The sequence below is a fragment of the Rhinichthys klamathensis genome, unplaced genomic scaffold (genome assembly GCF_029890125.1).
Source record: "Rhinichthys klamathensis goyatoka isolate OS25496 unplaced genomic scaffold, OSU_Roscu_1.1 h1tg000169l_1, whole genome shotgun sequence".
NCBI lineage: Eukaryota > Metazoa > Chordata > Actinopteri > Cypriniformes > Leuciscidae > Rhinichthys > Rhinichthys klamathensis.
In genome coordinates, this window is record NW_026606700.1 from 3,260,889 (window position 1) to 3,284,164 (window position 23,276).

Sequence of the window (23,276 nt, forward strand, 5' to 3'; positions counted from 1 at the left end):
TTGTTTATTCATTACATTAAAAAACGGAGTTTACGCAAAAAACTGAGTTTTTGAGTTATTATTACTTAATTGATTGATAATACTTGGAATGCACAATAATAATAAAAAACATGATTTATTATTATTTAGTTATCTGTTTTTGCAAATTAACTCTTCTGTTGTAAATGTCCCAATTGGGAGAGGGTGTGCAATTTTCAAAGATTTTAATTAAACGTTCATGTCATATATTTTGTTTGCATTAGTAGTTAATAAAAATGTAACTGGTTGAGCAAACTTGGCACATAATATCTAAATATCGATAAATCAATCGATATAGCCCTGAATTTAATTGAATCGTATTATCGCAGAATTTATTGAGGTATCGGGAAATATTGTTTTGCTGGCTGAGAGAATCGTATCGTGATGAACTGTCCGATTTACACCCCTAGATAAATCATTACTTTTCCATAAGTTTAAAAAAAAAAAAAAAATTATCTGACTCGAACTGATTCACAGGACGCTTACACAATTATGTGTCAAGTAATAAGCAATGACTACATGCAGGTAGTAGGAAAACAATGATTGCTTATGTTGTTATTGAACGTGTGGTGTATTGTGTCCACAGCTTCTTTTAGAAACATGTTGTGGTAAGAAATAAAAAGACAAAGAGGAAAAGTTACTCAGCATGTGGGGAAAAAAATATGTGTGTGAAGTTCTGTGCCTCCCCCGGCTAGTGATCAGTGGTCGTTTTATTGCTTCAACACTCAGCAGGACTCTCATGAAAGGAGAAGACAGACCAGAAGGCAAATTCACTCTATGATAATCTAAATATCTAAAACTTTTCCCAACACTTTATTTTATTTTGTTTTATTTATTTTAGAATTATTTATATTTATTAATTGATTTATACTGTAACTCCTGTTGGACCATTATATTATCATAGTTTATCTTATCTTATTTTATGTTATTAAATTGTTTTTAATTTAATTAAAAAATATATTTTAGAGTAATTTACATTTATTCAGTTTTATTTCACTTATGTTGTCGGAGTGAAATCATAATGTTCTTGCATTTTATTATTTTATTTTGTTTATTTATAATTAGCTAAAACTTATTGTAGAACTTATATTATTTTAGTTTTTTATTTTAGTCTCTAAAACAATCATAAAATGTTTCTCAATTTGTTATTTTCTCATTCTTTTTTTATACTTTTTGCTTTTTGGGTGTTTTGTTTCCAGAGAGTTGCGTAATACTTAATATAGGATATATGTGCTTGTTTTTTTGTTTGTGCTTGTTTTTTTTTTTTTTGTTTTTTTTTTTTTCATATACTAGCATTCTTTTCTTAAGTGCATGTTTATAAGGAATTCATTTTCAGTGATCAAAAATAATTTAAATGCTATCGTCTTTGGTTATCCACCCTCTAAGTTGCCTCTCTGGCTATAAAAATAATATTTCAATTTACATTTGGGAGAACTATGACTGTAAAGGCTGTCAGGGGTAATGGATTCAGGCTGTGAGTGCTGGTGTCGGCTGCCAGCGCCAAGCGGCTCCGGGCACAGGCCAGGCGTTCAGCTACTCTGACAGACATGAATTTAATAAGCAAACCTTAAAGCGGGAAAAACATGTGTTGCGAGGGCTCGCGGAGTACGAACGGGTCTGAATGAGTATTTCTGCTGGATCTTGACATGATTGATCAGACTTTCTTTTTTCCCCACTGTCTTGTGTATGTGTGTGAACTTGCCAGTGTACCATTCTCTAGATATCTGTATACTTGTCTGCTTGATGTCGGGTGATTGAAGGAGCCTCGTGTGGTGGGGTATTTAAGGGATATTTTCCTAAAAATGTTCGACTCACTCTGTTGTTCCAGACCTACCTATCTATCTATCCATCCGTCCGTCCAAATGTAAGCATTTGTTTTGGTTTTGTGTATTTTTTCTTTCTTTCAATAGTCTGGTTTTAACACTAACAGAATAGACCAAAGTAGTATTAGGCTACTGCAATTATTTGCAATATTGTATAGCTTGTAAAAAATATATACATATATTTGTTTTATCAAGTAGAGCTTTCATTATTCCTCGATTCAATTCGAGTACTCGTTTAAAAAAAATCCTCAATTCCAATTTACCCGTGTCGATTAAAGCTACAATATGTAAAAATAAAAAGAAATCGCCGCTAGGGGTTGCTAACCTCTTACAATAACAAAGGCGTAGGTTGATGATGCAGTGATAAGCAGAATGATGGGACTTGCTGTCATGCTGATGGATCTATTAATGATTATGGATGAGTGAAAACATTCATGTTTTTTAACACGACTGTGGTATGAAGCAGGTCGCAATTGCTAATGAGAGACAGATATCAGCACCACACGCGAGTCCCGCGGATATAAAGGAATAAGGATATTTAATTCTACCGAACTACCAGCAAGTGCTGAATTACTACACACAGGTCAGTTTATTTGACGAATTAAACTTGTAAGGTAACACAGTGCTTTCATTTGGTCTAATGTTACACTATCATACTAAACAGCATTTGAGTGTGTTGAAAGTTATAATGTCATTCTATGTGTTAGTTTGTTTGCTATATGAGACTAGCAGTAAGCTAGATCAACATTAGAATAACATACTGATCATATTCTAACATTTCATCATGTTGAGCTATATTTGTTTTATGTACATTTTCTCACCTGTCTAATAAAGTACATGCAAGAGCGTCGTCCCTGTCAAGTCGTGACTCGTGAAGCTCTGTCATGTCCAAGTTATTCGCGGACGTGGAGCTCTTGGTATCTCAAACGCCACGCTGATATTGATCCTCGTTTTAGTTCTCCTTTTGTCCCAAAGTCTGCTTGCCATGGTCCATAATGTTTGAACGAAACAACAACAGCGTGCAGTTAGACGTTACGCACTACGCAGTTGTCCACGTCTGTCGCCATGGTTACTGTGGCAGTACAAGTGGAAACCAGGGATAACGCGTATATTACGTCATTGACAGGCGACAAGTGAACAGGGACTGGCACTTTTTAAAATTGTGAATTTCTCTGAATTTACAAATTCTTGGAAACATTTAGGATAATGGAAGTACACAATTGAAAGAAATACCGTAAAACTTCGAATAATAGCCGAGTCCCAAATAGACGCCTGTCTCTTTTACACGCCTGGTGTGGCTGCAGGTTTGGGTAAATAAAGGCCGGTCTCAAATAGAGGCCGGGTCTGTTTTTTAGTTTCGGGTTGTATTTAATGCTCTAAAACCGTCAGGTCGTCCGCTTTTTCGCGGCCGCCAAAGCAAATTTTTGTCCCTCCAAACGCCTTTTTTGATCGATGAGTGATGTAGAATAGAATGAGAATGACTGCTGCGCTTGACAGGGCGCGTAACGAGCAGAGAGAGAGAGAGAGAGCGCCCCCGGCCGCGCGCGCGCACTCTCACGTCTTCAAACACCACGAGCGCTGTCTTGCTCTCTCCCTCGCGCATATTAATCAAAATCATTTGACGCGATAGTAAAAGGTCGGAAGACCGCAGTTTCACGTGGAGCATTTGGAGATTTTTAGAGATTAGAGACAGGCCTATACACTCAATGAACAACATCTCAATACTAAATTATAAAGGCCTGTCTCATATAGACGCCTGTCTCAAATACAAGCCGGTGCAGTTCGACGATTTGGGAAAATAAAAGCCCGGGCTACTATTTGAAGTTTTACGGTATATAACACTGTGCAAGTGGTTTTGGGATATTTTGATACAAAATTCTTACATATTGTACCTTTAACAGGCAAAATACCGGAAGTGGCGCATTTCAAGGACGAGAAATCGCATTATTAGACCATTTTATAAGGCTGCATGATATATCTAAAACTATTTAAAATCATGATTATAGCATAATGCTATTGTAAAATCACAAAGTCTGCGATTCGTGTTTCATAGTGAAGTGTTGCGCTATCATTTACATGCGTGGAGCACCTCTCAGCATCTCAGTTAATAAACTCCATCTCATATGCTGTGAGTTTGGGTTGCTTATAACGTTCATCTGTGAACGCAACCTTCTCCATTTCACCAGATTTGTAACATAAATCACTTATAAACCTACGCCTGTCATGCGGGTCTGGGGTAAAGCTACGCGGTATGCGTGTATAAAGGTAGATGATGAAGATGAAGGTAAACAGGTAATAAATCCAACAGGTAATCCAATACGAACAGAGCAACATAAAACACATCCAAAACTGATGACACCGGACACTGAACTGAAACCGAACATATATACAGGTGATGATGAGTGAACAGCTGAACATAATTAGTGTCTGTGACACAGGAGAATACATCAATGTTTCTAAACTGTTGTTTATCGCAATTTCAAAATAAGAGCTTCAACCCTCGCTCTGAGTTTGCATGTTTTGATGTCCACATGTTCTTGTTCAAGAAATTACAGTGGCTGTAGCATTTCTACCGTAAAGAAGTGGCCAAGTATTAAAGATTAAGGGCACATTTGAATTAAATGTTGTTTGGCGAAGATTAAACACGGATTTGATCTGCTGTAAAGTGTAACAACATCAATCACCATATCCTTTTACTGGATTATTTGTCAAGATAATCAACCTATTAGGCCTACTCGATTACCAAAATAATCGTTAATATCATCTCAAGACACCCCCCCCCCCCCCCCCCTCCCCCTCCCCAATATGCTCTGGAGTGTACAACTACTTTAAAGTCTATCTTGCTCAAAAACAATAACTGAATCATTATGTGGTATAAGAATATGAAAATCACTATACCATAGTATATTTCCATAGTACCATGGCATTACATTCTGATTTTATCATACTATGATGTCGTGAAGTACTGTTTGTTGTAAGCAGTGTTGTTGTTAAAAAATTGTGTGGTTAATTGAAATAAAGCTGACATAAAATGATATAAAATATTAATATTAGAATTAGTAGTACTCAAAAAATAGTAAAACTGAAATAAAAAATTAAAGCTAAACAGAAATATCTAACTAAAGCTAACTAATAAAATTGACAAAAGCACATAACAAAATTTGTATTTTTTCATTAAAAATACTCAAATTGAAATGAAAACTGAAAATATCAAAATGAAAGCCAATTCAAAATAATAAATACTATAATAGTATGTGAATAATACAAACAAAAAACACTGGTTGTAAGGGAAATTTGGTTGAAACTTACTTATTTACTTTACTAAGGCTTTTTATCTATCAATTTGCAGGCCAAATTTACATACAGTGATAAAGTCTGAGAAAGTATATCTCTATTTCTCCGAATGAGACCAAATCTTTTGTGTAAAAGTTTTCCAATTACCAGGTGTGGGATTCTGTGGCAGTGACATCTCCTTCAGCAGATATGGTTTGTTTTTGCAATCGGCTCTTTCACCCAAACAACAAGTAATTTCCTATTCATATCTTATTCATGTATGCATAGAACCTTACTAGACTCTGTCGCTGGACTTCAGTGACTTTTTTGCTTTTCCTCATTGACTGCAAGGCAATCCATCCATTGTAATGCTTGTGAAGTCTCATTTTAATTCATTTTTTTCTGTCTTTTGTTACTGGGCTTTAAAGTCCTATAGGCATATACACTCACCGGCCACTTTATTAGGTACACCTGTCCAACTGCTCGTTAACACTTAATTTCTAAGCAGCCAATCACATGGCGGCAACTCAGTGCATTTAGGCATGTAGACATGGTCAAGACAATCTCCTGCAGTTCAAACCGAGCATCAGTATGGGGAAGAAAGGTGATTTGAGTGACTTTGAACGTGGCATGATTGTTGGTGCCAGAAGGGCTGGTCTGAGTATTTCAGAAACTGCTAATCTACTGGGATTTTCACGCACAACCATCTCTAGGGTTTACAGAGAATGGTCCGAAAAAGAAAAAACATCCAGTGAGCGGCAGTTCTGTGGGCGGAAATGCCTTGTTGATGCCAGAGGTCAGAGGAGAATGGCCAGACTGGTTCGAGCTGATAGAAGGGCAACAGTGACTGAAATAACCACTCGTTACAACCGAGGTATGCAGCAAAGCATTTGTGAAGCCACAACACGCACAACCTTGAGGCGGATGGGCTACAACAGCAGAAGACTCCACCGGGTACCACTCATCTCCACTACAAATAGGAAAAAGAGGCTACAATTTGCAAGAGCTCACCAAAATTGAACAGTTGAAGACTGGAAAAATGTTGCCTGGTCTGATGAGTCTCGATTTCTGTTGAGACATTCAGATGTTAGATTCAGAATTTGGCGTAAACAGAATGAGAACATGGAACCATCATGCCTTGTTACCACTGTGCAGGCTGGTGGTGGTGGTGTAATGGTGTGGGGGATGTTTTCCTGGCACACTTTAGGCCCCTTAGTGCCAATTGGGCATCGTTTAAATGCCACGGCCTACCTGAGCATTGTTTCTGACCATGTCCATCCCTTTAGGGCCACCATGTACCCATCCTCTGATGGCTACTTCCACCATGTCACAAAGCTCTAATCATTTCAAATTGGTTTCTTGAACATGACAATGAGTTCACTGTACTAAAATGGCCTCCACAGTCACCAGATCTCAACCCAATAGAGCATCTTTGGGATGTGGTGGAACGGGAGATTCGCATCATGGATGTGCAGCCGACAAATCTGCGGCAACTGTGTGATGACATCATGTCAATATGGACCAAACTCCCTGAGGAATGCTTCCAGCACCTTGTTGAATCTATGCCACGAAGAATTGAGGCAGTTCTGAAGGCAAAAGGGGGTCCAACCCGTTACTAGCATGGGGTACCTAATAAAGTGGCCGGTGAGTGTAGTTCATAATAACATCGTAATATACATTATATAGATAATTCACCCGCTATATTGCTAAATGTACCTGATTTTTCATATTGCGATTGTTTGGTTCACTGCAGTTTTAAGGAGAAAATACTCAGCAATGGTGTTGACTGATGAATTTGCACACGGTTTGTCTTAAAGCATATTAAAAAACGCCACATAGACATATAAACAACATTAAAAACTTTATTTTCACCAGGCTCTTTAAGATGGTAAATTCCGCTCTGCCAAACTAATATCCCTCTTTATAATGGCAGTCCCTTCCGTATTGCATTATTGGTTTGGCATTTATAAAAGTGGAGCACTGAGGAACCTGAAAACTCTTCTATGAATCTAAAATAAGCTGATATTTCATTTCTTCTGATTCCGAGTTCCTTTTTATGTCAAACTTTGCCACTCGGGTGTTATTTTAGCTGAACTTTATCACGCTGGTCGCCATTGTCCCTCTGTTTTTTAGACCACCTGAGCATGTTCCCCTTCACAGCCAGTGGTTGGGTCAAATCTACCGGCTTCTAAAAACCTCAGAGGGGCCATAAAAAAGAACCGTCACCACCCTGCCAGCATTCAGACCTGGCCCAGCCTTACCCAGCATCCCTTACTGTGCCTGACACATCAATTATTCAGCAAGTGGGGCTCAGCCGAAACATATTGCTGTTTTGTTCTCGGGACAGTGTTGATGTTTGAACAGCTTTGGCAAATACACAGAGGGCTTGATATGGAGATCCTCACCCCTCTTCCTGTCCATGCTGTACTGTATCTGTCTTTCCCTCTGTGGTGTGCCTAGCATGAAAGCTAAGTGAATGTGAGGATTTAAGAATGCTATACTGGGATTTCCTCCTTTGCCTTAGATTAAACCCATTTTAAGCCTAAAGACTCAAGTGAAACCCCTCCTGACAGCAGATGGTTTTAGGCTGGTGTGTGAACTTTTTTGGCATGAAGGAAAAACTAATCCTCTGACGAGAACAGTTTTGTGCTGTATGTTTTAGAAATTAAGAAAAATTGGCCATTTGCAATTCTAAATTAAAGATATTTTGGTTGAATAAATGATTAACTACAGACACCTTAATGTCCCAAGGGTTAACTTTTATTACAATACATTATTTTATTTTTTGAATGAAGTTCATGTTAACTTTTTAACCATGCTTTTATTAAAAAAAATTGCAACGTATGTATGCATAGATTTTTTTTCTTTTGTAAAATATGTAAATCCATCATGAAGAAGATTGCATTTTTAAAGTTTTTTGTCATTTAAACACTCTAAAAAATGCTGTGTTGTTTCAACCCAAATTTGGGTCAAATATGGACAAACCCAAATGTTGGGTTAAAAATGTAATTAAAAAAATTACAGTTGAAAGTGAAAGTTGAAGTTGGGTTAATTTTTAATTACATTTTTAACCCAACATTTGGGTTGGTCCATATTTGACCCAAATTTGGGTTAAAACAACCCAGCATTGTTTAGAGGGAATCAAGTATGAAATAATCATAAACCATTTCAATATTTATTGTGATCCTGTTTGTTTTTTACCCAAATAATGAATGGCCCTCATTTGTGGCATCATTCACAGTGAATGATTTTGGCACTTATACAGTTTTATCAAAAGTAAATGGTTGCCATGCGGTGTCAGTAAAGAGCATGCTTGATATTGGTATTGATATTGAATTAGAAATGTGTATACGTGTAAATATCGGTAACACTTTACAGTAAGGTCTCATTTGTTAAGATTAGTTAATCTTTTAACTAACATGAACTAACAATGATCAATACATTTGTTACAATATTTATGAATCTTTGTTAGTGTTAGTTAATAAAAATCCAGCTGTTAATTTATTTTCATCTGAGTTCACAGTGCATTAACTAATGTTAACACATACAACTTTTGAAATTAACAGTAATTAAGAATCGTGTAATACATTCTGTAGAAGTTAACTAAAGCAGTTAACTAATGTTAACTAATTAAACCTTTTTGTAAAGTGTTAACTAAATATCACTTGTGAACAGAATATTTTTATTGTTTGTCATTTCCAGACAAGCTATAATTTTCTCAATTGATGCAAAAACAATTTACTTTACATAAAAAGCTAGCTATGATATTGTCCTTAGCCAGAGAAAAGAGTTGGACATTTCGTTATCAGACATAAAACAAAGAAATGCACAATTTGAGATGTGGTGGAAATGACCAGGCGAAAAATGGAAGAAAAGAACATTTTTAGAAATAATTTTAATCTTCTGTGCTAAAGAAACTAGAATGATCAATGATCTCTTCTTTTTTTCTTTCCAGGTCACACTGGGGAAGGTTTTGAAAGCCATCGTGGTTATGAGGAGCCTTTTTATTGACCGCACTATTGTCCGAGGTTTTCATGAGAACATATACTCTGAGGATGGAAAGGTAAAATATTTAATTTCATTCTGTTTGAATCTAGTTTAAAACTTATCTTTGTCCATTTTATTCCGGTTGAACCTTCAAATTTAGCTCGAGTACTTCTGGCTTAGGTAAGGATGTGAAATCCCTGGATTTTTAGCTATTGATAAAAGTCTCTGCACAGCCGTTTAATAATTCACATGATGTGTTCGGGTCTCTCTTGAACATGAAAAGCATGTACGTATGCGATACCCTCTATCCTCACGTCCCTCGTGTCAGGTTGAGCAGCGTCCCCTCATTCATTCTGAAGCGTTCTGTACGTCTCTGTGAAAGCCGTAACGTTTGAACACTCTTTGGTGACACTAATATGAGGTGGCCATCAAAGCTGCAGAGATGCTTGATCACAGTTAATTATGGCAGCAAATGTGAATCTTCTGAACTGCTTGCCAGGCCGGTTCTTTGTGCTGCGCGCCTCTGGGCCTCCGCGTCCAAACGTGTGTGGTGAGCAATTGCATATTAACCTCTGCTGCTTCGCCAGAAAACTCGGACCGACAGTCGCAGCAACGCTCGCACCAGGATATCAGTCGTGAGGCCTAAACTGCTCTCATTATGCCAGGAAAAACTCATTATTTAATTGCTGAGTGTAGATGAGAGAGATGTACTTGCATACTCAAATAGAAGAGTAGTATGCCAAATAAATATTTTATCCTGGGTATTTTGGTTAAAAAAAATACAAAATTATTATAATAATTGCAAATACAAATTATAATTATAAAAAACTCAATTTTAATTTAGTACTGTCTGATTAAGTTTTGTCAGTTTGATTAAGTAACAAGTCAAGATTATAGCTGATATTAATTCCTGTTGCTTTGTCAAGCTGTAAATTGAGTGCATTGCATTGTGGGATACAGTATTATATGCTTTGTGTTCTGTTGTATATGCTATTCTGATATATATATATATATATATATATAGTCGTGAATGCAGAATTGAGACTATGGTTAAGATGTTTAATGTCAATTCAAGGAATAATATTGCATGGTGGCTAGAGATTTATATTCAACCATTTGTCTTTCTTCTGCTATAAACACTAAAGAGTAAAAAAACAAGACTGAGTTTAAATATCTACTCATCTTTGGGAAGGAAACTCAACCCCTCAAAAACAAGTTAACAAACAGTAATTCATTTCAGTTCATTATAGATTTAAGATTGTGGAGCTTTAAAATGAAATGAGCTCTTTCTCCTTGTTAAAAATGTATTTTGCATTTTCATTTATTTATTTTTTATTTTAATTTAAAATTAAACTTTGGGTTGAGCAGAAATCAATCAGACTCTTAGACAAACTGCGAGAAACGAATCCTAAAGAATTCTGCCCAAATACTGTTTTTATTTCATTTTATTTTATTTACAGTTATCTGTATGAAACGCTGCAGACAACTCCAGCCTTTGAATCAACCTCAAAGGTCATTTTGGGACTGTGTGAGGCGAAGATTCAGGGCAGAATATCAACAGGCATTTCCTTTAAACCCACTCTTTGGTCCTTACAATTCAAACAATGCCACATAGCTTACCATAACCATATGCAAGAGGCCCAACAGAGCCCGCCTGAACCCCCAAACACAAAAATAAAGGGAGAGGAAGGGGTAGGAGAAGGGAAACTATGCTATCAAAGTAGGGCTTCAAAGACGATCTCAGACATCTCTTGGGTAATTTTGCGATCCGGCATTCTTTTTACTTCAAAGGGCAGCAGGGTATGGAGGTGGGTTTGAGGACAGAGGGGAGATAGAGTCTGATTTCTCTGATAAATGCTGACACCAGGCCTGTTTGATATTAGAATCAGAGAACATTTTGATTTGTTGTCGTCTTTGAAAACTCTTCTGATGACCTTCGCTCGACGGGTTGATTAGTGAAGGTTTTTTTTCGCCCCCACACAACACGCCTAACATGATCAGACGCAAGGCTATTCGTTACTGACCTTTTTAAAGTGTCAAAGAAAGTGTTCAAGTTTAAGTCCTGCATATATTTCTGTACTCTTTATGTGCACCTAAAGGGTTAGTTCACCGAAAAATGAACATATTATCCACATTGCTATAATCAGATGCTTTCTTAACTGCTGTTTTCTCACCACTGTCATTTTTGTAGTGTTTATTTTGTTATTGAGAGGAATTCACACAGTGCATATTAAAGTATATGGCTGCAAACAAATTTCACACTTCTTTTTACCCCTAAGCAAAGAGCAAAAAAGAACTCTGCCGCAAATATATATGGGCCTTAAGAGTTTAAGAAGGGTTGTGATTAAGGGCAAAATTTGGGTATCATGCAATGGGTATTTTGAATCCCTGGGAATAAGTATTTTCATTGATTTAATGGTTTACTTTTCTGTCTTTTTTTTTTTTAGCTGGACATCTGGTCAAAGTCCAACTATCAAGCATTTCAAAAGGTGAGTAACGCAGCTGACAAGGCATCACAACAAACATATGAAACTCAGTTTAATCAACAGAGCATGTCTTTCTCATTACCCGTAGCATGTGTTGGGAAATATTGGCACGTAATGAAACGATCTTGAATTTGAGCCGCACAATAAATTAATAAATAAATTTAAATCGCATGTGAAATCCTAATGAGATCTCTCTTCTCAATGATGGTCGAATTTCTTGTCACCTCTCCGCTGCCAATCCCTGCCTTTCATCCCTCAGACATCATTTGTCCCCGTGATTTCTGATTTCATTTCACTCCAAGCCACTTCGCCCTCATTTGACAGCACCCTAAACATCTGTGCTCCAGTCGTCTTCTCTCCACCCTCCCCGAATCTCATTAGGCTGGAGTTAGAGAGCAGTCAGCCTCCGGGGCAGATGAAACTACGTAGTGTGGGTAATGCTGATGCACCTTGCAAAGAGAGGGAGATAGAGGGAAAAAACTAGCTTTCCTTTCAAAGGAGAGAGAATGTGTATGACGAGCTGCCTGGAACTTAAAGCGAGAGGTTGCGAGAACCCGCTCGCATTGTAACTGAGCGCCTCGCATCTCTACTGGCTGATCAAAGCCCAGACCTGTTTATTTCTTTATTTCCCCCGGATGCGAACGCTAACTCGAACCCAGGCTGCCTCAAACTGGAGGGACGGGCTGCCTCTCATCTTCCCCTCCCAGCTGTCACTACTGTGTTCCCGTTTTCAGTCCTTGCTTAATTAATCGTTCTTTACTCCTCACATCTCCCCGCTGTCCAATAGTTTTCACACAGATGTTTCTGTGTTTGTAAAAAGCATCACTTATTTTATTTATTTTTTACACTTCTACAGTAACCATTTGAGGGTTATTTTCCCATGATGCAACAGGTATTAACTGGCTGGTTTCCTTTAAGGACTCTGGTCAGCATTGGCAGGTCTGATGAAACGATGACGGGAGATTGAAGTGCTTCGCTTTTTAGTCCCTTTCTATAATTACATTAGTGATGGAAGATGGGATTTTATGGAAAGTAATAAGGTTATGGTGTTCTGCAAAATTGGACTTAAGAGTTAATCTGAGTGTAGGTAGATTGATCTGAAAATGTATTTTAATTAGGATTTCTTTAAATGTGTGCCCATGCATGCATGCAAGGAATTTTTTTTTAATTTTGCTTTAAGAAAGTAAAGTATATTTTTGGACCAAGATTAATTTTATTATTGTAAATAATTGTATAATAAAAAATGGAAAAACAGAAAAAGTACTGGAAGGACATTTTCCATTAGGCTTTACCCCAAAACACGCACAATGCAAAATACGGGTAAATTATCTCTGAAAAATCTACATGGAAAATACGAATTTCTGTTGATTTTAAAATTTTATGAAATTTATTCAAATTCATAAAGGGTAAAAAGGTATTTACTGCTTCAGTATACATGGATGGATATTATTTAATTTGGGACGTATCCTTGAAGTCCAATTAAGAGCCCCTAAAGGGACATGGTGGTGGAAAAAATTAGAGATGGGGGGGGAAAAATATATTTCAAAACTTTAGTGTTCCCCAAAAACACTTTGCGTTCACTCGCAAAACGTTTGCGTTCCCCTGAGAAACTTTGCGTTCACTTCCAAAGTTCCCTGTAGGAACACAAACATTTTACGCGCTAAAGCAAAGTTCCTCGGGGAACGCAAAACAGTGCAAAATGCAATACCACTGACATATATTTTTTCCTCCCATCTCATATTTTTCCCATCACCATAACTCTTTAGGGGCTCCGTATAGTTTAGTTTCACATAACCATTTTCTACCACCAATTACAGAGCATAAATATATCTTACTGGCTGTACTGTATAACTATTTAAAATGTTATCTGTTTCCTCATTTCATTTTGGTTTTGTAAATGTGGGAGGTCATATGTTAATGCACTCATTGTACACCTTCTGTTATGTTTCTCAGTGATCTTTTTGTTCTCTCAGGTCACTGATCATGCAACCACAGCCCTCCTGCATTACCAGCTCCCCCAGATGCCCGATGTTGTAGTTCGCTCCTTCATGGTCGGTATAGTACATTGCTTTTAAAATTATACTGACACTGTGCAAGAATTATGATTAAATGATTACATTTTGCCTTTAGCTGTGTGGTGCGGTTTAACGAGAGGTTGTATTCCACATCGTAAGAATGCATACAAGATCATGTTAGACCAAAAGCTGAAATTTAGTTTGGTGCACACTACTCTGTGAAATAGAATAGTGCTTGATCAAAACAACGAGGAAAATGATTCCTGTAGCTCACTGGTAGAGGAAGGCAATAGCAACACCAAGGTCATGGGTTCGATTCCCAGGGAACACATGCTGAAAACCGATAGCTTGAGTGCACTGTAAATACTATAGCTTTGAAATAAAAGCATTTGCTAGATTAATTGTATATAAACCCGTCAAACTGTGCCCTGGAATGATAAAATTGTTGATTTTATGTTTGAAATCTTTAATAATTTCACAAGTTTACCTTATCATGACTTGTTTATTTGTGTGTGTTGTTAAGCATTGTGTCTGGTCCGTCTTTAAATAGTCAGCCGACCTCTGCTCTAAGCTTTGAAAAGAGTGGAGAGATTGATTACTTCTCCGTAAGATCAATGCGGAGCTATTCTGATCATGGCTGGAATCGTGGACTTTCTCCCGTATACGGATTTAAAACCGCACCATTGATGCACTTCGCTCCGAGGCCATCCTGAGGACAGCTTATTTAGAACCTAAAAATACATCACCGGTCATTAGTCTCTAAAAAATACCTTTAAGTTCCTTTTTGCTTTCTAGACAGACAGACATATTGATTGACTAATTGGATGGACTGATAGACAGACAGATACATAAACAGGCAGTCAGATATATTTAGCTTTAAGATCCTGGTGATGGATGGATGGATAGATAGATAGATACATACATACATACATACATACACACACACACACACACATACATACATACATGCATACACAAGCCGGTGCAGTTCGACGATATGAGTTTTACGGTATGTAGGCTAAAACTCATATCGTCGAACTGCACCGGCTTGTATTTGAGACAGGCGTCTATATGAGACAGGCCTTTTTTAGTGTTGAGATGTTGTTCATTGAGTGTCAATTGATTTTGATTAATATGCGCGAGGGAGAGAGAGCAAGACAGCGCTCGTGTTGTTTGAAGACGTGAGAGTGCGCGCGCGCGGCCGGGGCGCTCTCTCTCTCTCTCTCTCTCTCTCTCTCTCTCTCTCTCTCTCTCTCTCTCTCTCTCTCTCTCTCTCTCTCTCTCTCTCTCTCTCTCTCTCTCTGCTCGTAACGCGCCCTGTCAAGCGCAGCAGTTATTCTATTCTACATCACTCATCGATCAAAAAAGGCTTTGGAGGGACAAAAAATTTGCTTTGGCAGCCGCCAAAAAGCGGACGATCTGACAGGTTTTAGAAGATTAAATACAACCCGAAACTAAAAAACAGACCCGGCCTCTATTTGAGACCGGCCTTTATTTACCCAAACCTGCAGCCACACCAGGCGTGTAAATGAGACAGGCGTCTATTTGGGACTCGGCTATTATTTGAAGTTTTACGAACGATAGAACGATAGATAGAACGATAGATAGAACGATAGAACGATAGATAGAACGATAGATAGATAGATAGATAGATAGATAGATAGATAGATAGATAGATAGATAGATAGATAGATAGATAGATAGATAGATAGATAGATAGATAGATAGATAGATAGATAGATAGATAGATACACTCACCGGCCACTTTATTAGGTACCCCATGCTAGTAACGGGTTGGACCCCCTTTTGCCTTCAGAACTGCCTCAATTCTTCGTGGCATAGATTCAACAAGGTGCTGGAAGCATTCCTCAGGGAGTTTGGTCCATATTGACATGATGGCATCACACAGTTGCCGCAGATTTGTCGGCTGCACATCCATGATGCGAATCTCCCGTACCACCACATCCCAAAGATGCTCTATTGGGTTGAGATCTGGTGACTGTGGAGGCCATTTTAGTACAGTGAACTCATTGTCATGTTCAAGAAACCAATTTGAAATGATTAGAGCTTTGTGACATGGTGGAAGTAGCCATCAGAGGATGGGTACATGGTGGCCATAAAGGGATGGACATGGTCAGAAACAATGCTCAGGTAGGCCGTGGCATTTAAACGATGCCCAATTGGCACTAAGGGGCCTAAAGTGTGCCAAGAAAACATCCCCCACACCATTGCACCACCACCACCAGCCTGCACAGTGGTAACAAGGCATGATGGTTCCATGTTCTCATTCTGTTTACGCCAAATTCTGACTCTAACATCTGAATGTCTCAACAGAAATCGAGACTCATCAGACCAGGCAACATTTTTCCAGTCTTCAACTGTTCAATTTTGGTGAGCTCTTGCAAATTGTAGCCTCTTTTTCCTATTTGTAGTGGAGATGAGTGGTACCCGGTGGAGTCTTCTGCTGTTGTAGCCCATCCGCCTCAAGGTTGTGCGTGTTGTGGCTTCACAAATGCTTTGCTGCATACCTCGGTTGTAACGAGTGGTTATTTCAGTCACTGTTGCCCTTCTATCAGCTCGAACCAGTCTGGCCATTCTCCTCTGACCTCTGGCATCAACAAGGCATTTCCGCCCACAGAACTGCCGCTCACTGGATGTTTTTTCTTTTTCGGACCATTCTCTGTAAACCCTAGAGATGGTTGTGCGTGAAAATCCCAGTAGATTAGCAGTTTCTGAAATACTCAGACCAGCCCTTCTGGCACCAACAATCATGCCACGTTCAAAGTCACTCAAATCACCTTTCTTCCCCATACTGATGCTCGGTTTGAACTGCAGGAGATTGTCTTGACCATGTCTACATGCCTAAATGCACTGAGTTGCCGCCATGTGATTGGCTGCTTAGAAATTAAGTGTTAACGAGCAGTTGGACAGGTGTACCTAATAAAGTGGCCGGTGAGTGTAGATAGATAGATAGATAGATAGATAGATAGATAGATAGATAGATAGATAGATAGATAGATAGATAGATAGATAGATAGATAGATAGATAGATAGATAGATAGATAGATAGATAGATAGATAGATAGATAGATAGAAAGAAAGAAAGAAAGATAGGCCTTTTGTGTGTGCTAATTGGAGTGTGAATAACAGGGAATCAGTGGAGGGCGGTTCGGGCCGACAGATGAATTAGGAAAGACAATGTGTCCTGACAGGTGCAGGTAAACCCCGGCTGTGCTGAGCGTCCCAGTGAAGACGGGTTAGAGAGGAGAGCAGACACACTCCTCCTGCTGTTAATCAATGTCTAGTTGTGACTGCTGTGAGACCCCACAGGCCCTCACGCTGCTCTCACACAACCGATGCAGTGCAATGAGGCCAGCCAACAGTTTTACAGCATTTCAGGAGGAAAACATCCTTATACTTTTGCTTCATTTTGGCTAAAATGTGTCATTCAAGTCACTTTAGACTCTGAGTGTTAATCAAGTCTTGTCTGCTTCACACGAGGAATGCTATTTAGTTTTTGGAATTTTTTTAACCAATCAGCTCTTGAAGAAAAAAAAAGCACAAAAATTTGTGTGTTGTTCTTTTGACCAGACCTGGTTGAGGAGCTACATCAAGCTTTTCCAGAACCCGTGTCAACGCTGTGGCAAGTTCCTGCAGGAGGGCCTTCCTCCAACATGGAGGGACTTCCGAACTCTGGAGGCCTTCCATGACACCTGCCGGCAGTGACGCTGTCCTGGGGCACACAGGATTTTGGCTCGAAAAACTCAAAGAATCCGTTTCTAGCAGTGTTTTGCAGATAGCTGTGCTGTGGATAGTTTTATATTCATCATGAAGACCCGCTGCTGTTGAGAGATTTTCCTGCCTTTTGATTTCCACAGCTTTGCTCCTCCCTCTTTTAGAAGAACATCATTCTTCAGATAGACATCACAATGTTTTTTACTCACATTTGTAAATAGAATATGTTAAATGCTGGTGTGTTTCAGAATGTAAATGGCTAGAAGGCTATCTACCACAAGCTGGTCATAATCTTTAATGTTATATAATGTCTTATAGGCTGTCCATTTTTTGACCTTTAAATAAACTTGACCTTTATAAAAGCATTTGCTATTGTTTTTCCACATCTTGCCTCATAATTCTTTTTAAAACATGTTAGTATTTTGTATTATATTCTATGTTTCTTTAAATCAAATATGCCTGCACAGTGTTTGATCAGGATTTTTTATTTTTTTTATGGAAAATTCTTCAAATGTCAGCAGAAACTTTTTCTGCTTTTTAAATATGCTTGTATAAAGTTCAGAAACCGGTGCGCAAATGTTCACGCAGTTCATAAAAAATGAACTGCAATCTAGAGTACCGGTACATTCTTAGATGTGTATGACGCCGAAATCGCAGTTGCTTTTTCATTTCTTATCATGCAAGATTTAAATGGTGACAGAGGCTCTAGATTAGGGTTTGCATGGGATGCTGGCTTTTGTTTTCTAACCTCGCCTGACGTGGCTTCACTTTTGCAATGACACATTGTACATGCAAGTTTAAATTATTGAACATATTTTGTTTTAAGCATGAGAAATTCACTTTGACCATCAGTGCCAGAAAGAAAGTGACTTTTTCAAGACCTGCCATGAGTTCTGAGGTTGTTAGCCTGTTATGTTTATCTCGAAACCAAAAGTCAATGTAGTCTCACCAAGGGTGTATGTTACCTTTTTTTTTTTTTTTACTAATTTCATGTTTGTAATATGTTGTTATATGCACGTTAATTTAAGCTGTTTGTGCTGCTTGAATTTGATCTTTATGTAGCCACATAGATTCTCATTTGAACATCATCCTTGATTTAATTACATCAGCTGGAGCTACAGGGCTGACTGATCTAATGTACTAATGTACTCGGAGATCTTGATATGCCTTTCAGCCTAGAAGAATCTAAACGAAACTGTCTGGCATTTAATAAACGTATTTGAAAAATGTAATGTATAAACTTAATCAGTATACATATTTAATAATTTTATATAAAAACGATGGATGAATGGATGGATAGATAGATTTGATTCTTAAGAAGTACAATATAACATTTTCAAAACCAAAAAGTTAAAATGGAATATGTATGATATTTGGTTTGGGCTGAATTCATTTCAGAACTTTAATATGTGATGAATATCAGTACAGTGCTGCACTCAAAGATACAATAATCTGAATCCTAAACCAAAAATAATTGTCTGAATTTTCAAACCTGAAAATCCTAATGAGCAGGCTCACTTTCACTTTATATTCTGAGCTTTTCTGAAAAAGAAGAAGAAGCTGTGCCGCTTTTTCATGATTGCTTTGATCAAGTGAAAATCATCATTGCCTTCAGATCCCACTCGGCCTGGCGTGTGTGAGGCTTTGAGTCGAGTTACTCAGAGAAGTCTCGAATGCCTCCGCAGTCGTGCTGGAGTCACACCATTCCTCTCTTTCTCTCTCCGACTGGAAGTGAGACTCCAGGGTTAATTCATACACCTACTCGTCACTCCACAGTTAACATAGCATCTGTTCCCGAAAACAGTTGGTGAGCCTCAGTCTTTGTTGCATTGGTAGATTAAATAGCCTTCAAGCTTCATTCTTTGGGGTGTTTTTGTCGTCTTTCGTAAATTCAAAGGTGAGAGAGGCTACCGGGGTGAAGCAAATATTATTGCTTCAATCCTCTAGTAAACAGTACAGTGTTGCTTTCAGTAATACTGTTGTACTTTTAATATGGTATGGTGTTAAATGGTATACTGACTAACCACTACTGACCAATATGGCTTTTTAATGACCGATACCAAGATCTGGTAACTCATATAGTGCCAGTTTAGAGTATTTTAGTATTTCAAAAAATAAAACCGACAATCCAATATAGTCTATATACATTATAAATCAAACACTCAAACAGTAAAGTAAAAAGCCTATTGGGCATAAACACAACACAAGAAATTATACAAATTTATTTCAAGGTAATAATAATTTAAAGCAACACTAGGTACGATTTTTTACCTTAAAATAATGTTTCTAAAATCGTTTCAGTGGTTCATTAAGTCGTAACAGGGTGAAAGGCACTTCTGGATTTGCTTTGCGGTCCTATATGTGCTATAACCACGCTTTGTAAGATTGCCAGATCGGGTCGCGTTTCTGTAGTTCTAATGAGACATAAGAAAACTACAAATGTGACTTGCTTTACGTCAAGCATTACAATAGTCATTATTTTGTTTTTCTTCGTTTCTGATGTCACAATACATCATACTTTCATGAAATCGTGCAACATACTCTACCTTGTCTGTGGACATCGTTCATTCCAAAGCCGGTGCTGGATAAATTCCAACCTGTAGGGCGACCGCGGAGGAAAAGTTACTTGGTGTTGCTTTAATATTAACATTTAAAAGTTTAATTTTATGAATATATTTGTTTACTTTTGGATAACCGTTTTTTCAGTACTGGGTCACCATTTCATGTTTAATGAAAAAATTGTATCCTGAAGTAAAAAATTTAGATAAAATCGTCTGCTCGATTAGACTAAATTATTTATTTGTTTTTTTTATATAGCACAGTACAAAAAATACCAGGAAACTTAACAATATTGTACATACAGAAAAAAATAAATGTACATGCAAATTTTAGCACAATGCTAATTTGTGTTAATCTCAGGTCCCTAGATAGGGCTTTTCCCTAAAAAAAAGTTAATAAAAAAAGAAAAACCTAAACAAACTGATTCATTACAATAAAATAACTAGTTATTTTCTCAGAAATCTGATCTCAAGTAATAGACAAGCCTAGCAAGTCTTAAAGAAGGACGGGCCATTGCTTTGCCTTACTAAAACAAAAATAGCACCTCAGTTCTCAAGGCTTTGTTAGACTGTCATCTAAATTACAGCACTTTTTTTAGCCTGACCTCCTTGGGTGTTGAATCGTATGTTTGTGTACTGTGCCTTATAATTGCGGCGTGTGTGTGAAGTTTCCCGCGGTGCCGGCCGTTCACCCCTCCACAGCCTCATTAACTGCTCCTCGTCACCTCGTCCCACACACTCCCTCCTGAACGCCTAATTACCGCCCTCGACCCATGCTAATGATTGATTTACAGACCAGGTGCCTTGCGTACTCCCTGTCCTTGCCCCAGTGTAAATTTGCCAAGGCTGCAAAAGGGGCTGTGCAGATTTAAGGCATTTCAACGTCACTGGATTTTCTCTGGTTTAACAGCGAAAACTGTCCCAAAGCGGTTTGATACAGCTGGAGAAAGCATCTGTTAGCATTAGCATTCCTATTCATCTCAATGGCAGTTGTTCGGCTAGCACATTCAGCCACAGAAGTGCAATATGGATGCTTAAAAAAAAAATTAAAAAATAGTCACAAATGAAATACTTACTGTAATATAATATCAATTTTGCTTGCAAAAATTTATTTTGTATGAATAAACAGTTACTTTTAAACAGGCCTTTAGATATAGCCTACATTTACAACTAAAGATAAAGGACATTAAAATAGTGAGCGTCACAATGTGTAACTATTTATGCAGGTCATGTTTCATGTAAAAAAAACATATGTAATAAAATAATTAATAATTATATATAGGCTATATGAAAAATATGGAACTTTATCAAAAATTAATTCATAAATACTAATAGAAAAAATTATAAAAACTCTATATATGTATAATTAGATAAATATTTTTCATAATTAATTATACAATTTTTTTTTTTAGTAATTACATTTATTAATGTTCAGTTACATGAGGCACAATAAGTTTGAAACATCAACCACAACATGACAAAATGAAATGGCATGGCTTTTAAACATTGTTTCTGTTTACAAATTTGGAAGCTTATTCTTACTATTAAGAGAACAAACTAATAAAAAAACTGGGCATCCCCATTTATTAATAAATTTGGTAGCCTACTGACCGGTGTGAAGCATTCACACTGACACCGAATTCACTCCTGTTTGTGTTCTTCATCAATGGCCTCATTTCTGGCTATGCTTTGTGTGTGCATTTTGTAATTCTTCCTGTTGATTCACACAAGTCTGGCAAAGTGCGTGTCTCCTGTTAACAATACCGCGCCGTCATCTGTTTTCGTAGACTTAACAGGTGGTGCAGATGATCCAAACAGAATTGTCTTATGGTTCATATTTGCCCACCCAAGACAAACGGCCGGTGAATTTCATTGACAGGCGACTGCGTTAGTCTGCGTATATCTGAGCTGATGAGCACAGGGGTGTCGGGAGGCGGGGAAGGTCTATGTTGGGAGGTTGTCCTGGGAGACAGATGGTGACTAGATCCTCTAGATGCCAAGATTGTTCTGGAAGATCTCCATGCTAACAGTCTCAGGCTTATGTAGGAGGTGCGTACATCGGCACCATGTTCAGGCACAGGCCACATCCACGTTCCATCTGTTCCCTGCTCATCTTATCTGCATTGTGCCGAATGCTTATGGGTTTGCGGTACATACCTGAAAATTGTAGCTGTGATGTTAAGCATTGTGTGAACACTTGATTCTCTGCACCGAATGGAGCTTTAGCCTTAGCTTCAGTGGTGTATAAAATCACAGCGTTACCATTTATGTTCAAAGTAGCAATGGGAAAATCTCACAATAAATCCACTGGTCTTAATGCATATATGCATATAAGGGCACTGTGTGAGACAGCTTAAACATTATTAACAAGAACAGACACACAAGCATCTATTCGCACGATTCTCTGGCACCAGCTCGTCGCTTTGCGCTGATGTGTCACTGATCTGTGCCGGGAACTAAGATTCACGCTTCGCTCTGAAATGATGGAGCTCACCCTCTTGGCATGTTGAATCACCACCCACTAGAACTGGTAACAAGACCTACTATGCATCAGATGCTCGAAAACTCTAGCACTTATACAGACAGAATTTTTAACAGCTTATCGCAGATGGCGAGAACTTTCTCATGCACTAAAGTTGAACACGCAAGACGCAGAAACCAGGCACAAAGTAGTGCCAGCATTACTCATGGTTTTAGTTAAATGTTATACGTGAAAAAAACAACTAATGGATGTTTGCTTTGCATAATTACAGGAACTGTCATGTAGACTGAGGATAGAGCTGACCCCTACAAAACCATTAAAGACTTAGGAATATTTTAGGTTTTGAAGCATGATATTGTGCAATGTAAAATAACACTCATATGATCTTAAAATTATGCCACATAAATTTGTCATTTCAGATTGTGACAAACATTTATAGTTTTACTAGCTCTTTAAACTTTCACTTATTTTTCAACTTTCATTCAATACGCTGATTTTACGCAGCCGCCATTTTGAAATGGCTCCGGTGGGAAGAAAGCCGGAAGTGTCGCCTTTAATCATAGGAGAGTCGCGAATGCGATGGCGTATTGTTGTGTTTAATATAGAAATTAGTTATTCTAAAAATGTACATGCATTTCTTTTATACTTTAGACTATATACAGTGAAATTCATTTATAAAAAATAAATAAATTATATATATAATTCAGAACGTAAAAAAAGAAGCAGGAACGAACTATAGGAGACGTATCCTATATTGGATATTAACATCCAATAGTGTAAATTGCGGCAGCAGCTTCAGGTTGGTAGTCCAAGGCATTGTTGTCTATCTGTACTTCCGGGGTTCTTCCCACCGGAGCCTCGCTTTCGATTTCAAAATGGCGGCTGCGTGAAATCAGCGT

General features: G+C 37.9%; 1 protein-coding gene across 1 annotated transcript in view; it reads left to right on the forward strand.

Annotated features, from left to right (window-relative positions):
- med27 (mediator complex subunit 27) overlaps positions 1-17,643 on the forward strand; it is a 70,747-nt gene extending 53,104 nt beyond the window's left edge. Inside the window, exons 5-8 of the mRNA XM_056259741.1 lie at positions 9,070-9,177; positions 11,549-11,590; positions 13,561-13,638; positions 17,194-17,643. Coding sequence (XP_056115716.1) covers positions 9,070-9,177; positions 11,549-11,590; positions 13,561-13,638; positions 17,194-17,328 — 363 coding nt within the window. The 3' untranslated portion in view covers positions 17,329-17,643. The remainder of the gene's footprint in view (positions 1-9,069; positions 9,178-11,548; positions 11,591-13,560; positions 13,639-17,193) is intronic.
- The last annotated feature ends 5,633 nt before the right edge of the window (positions 17,644-23,276 follow it).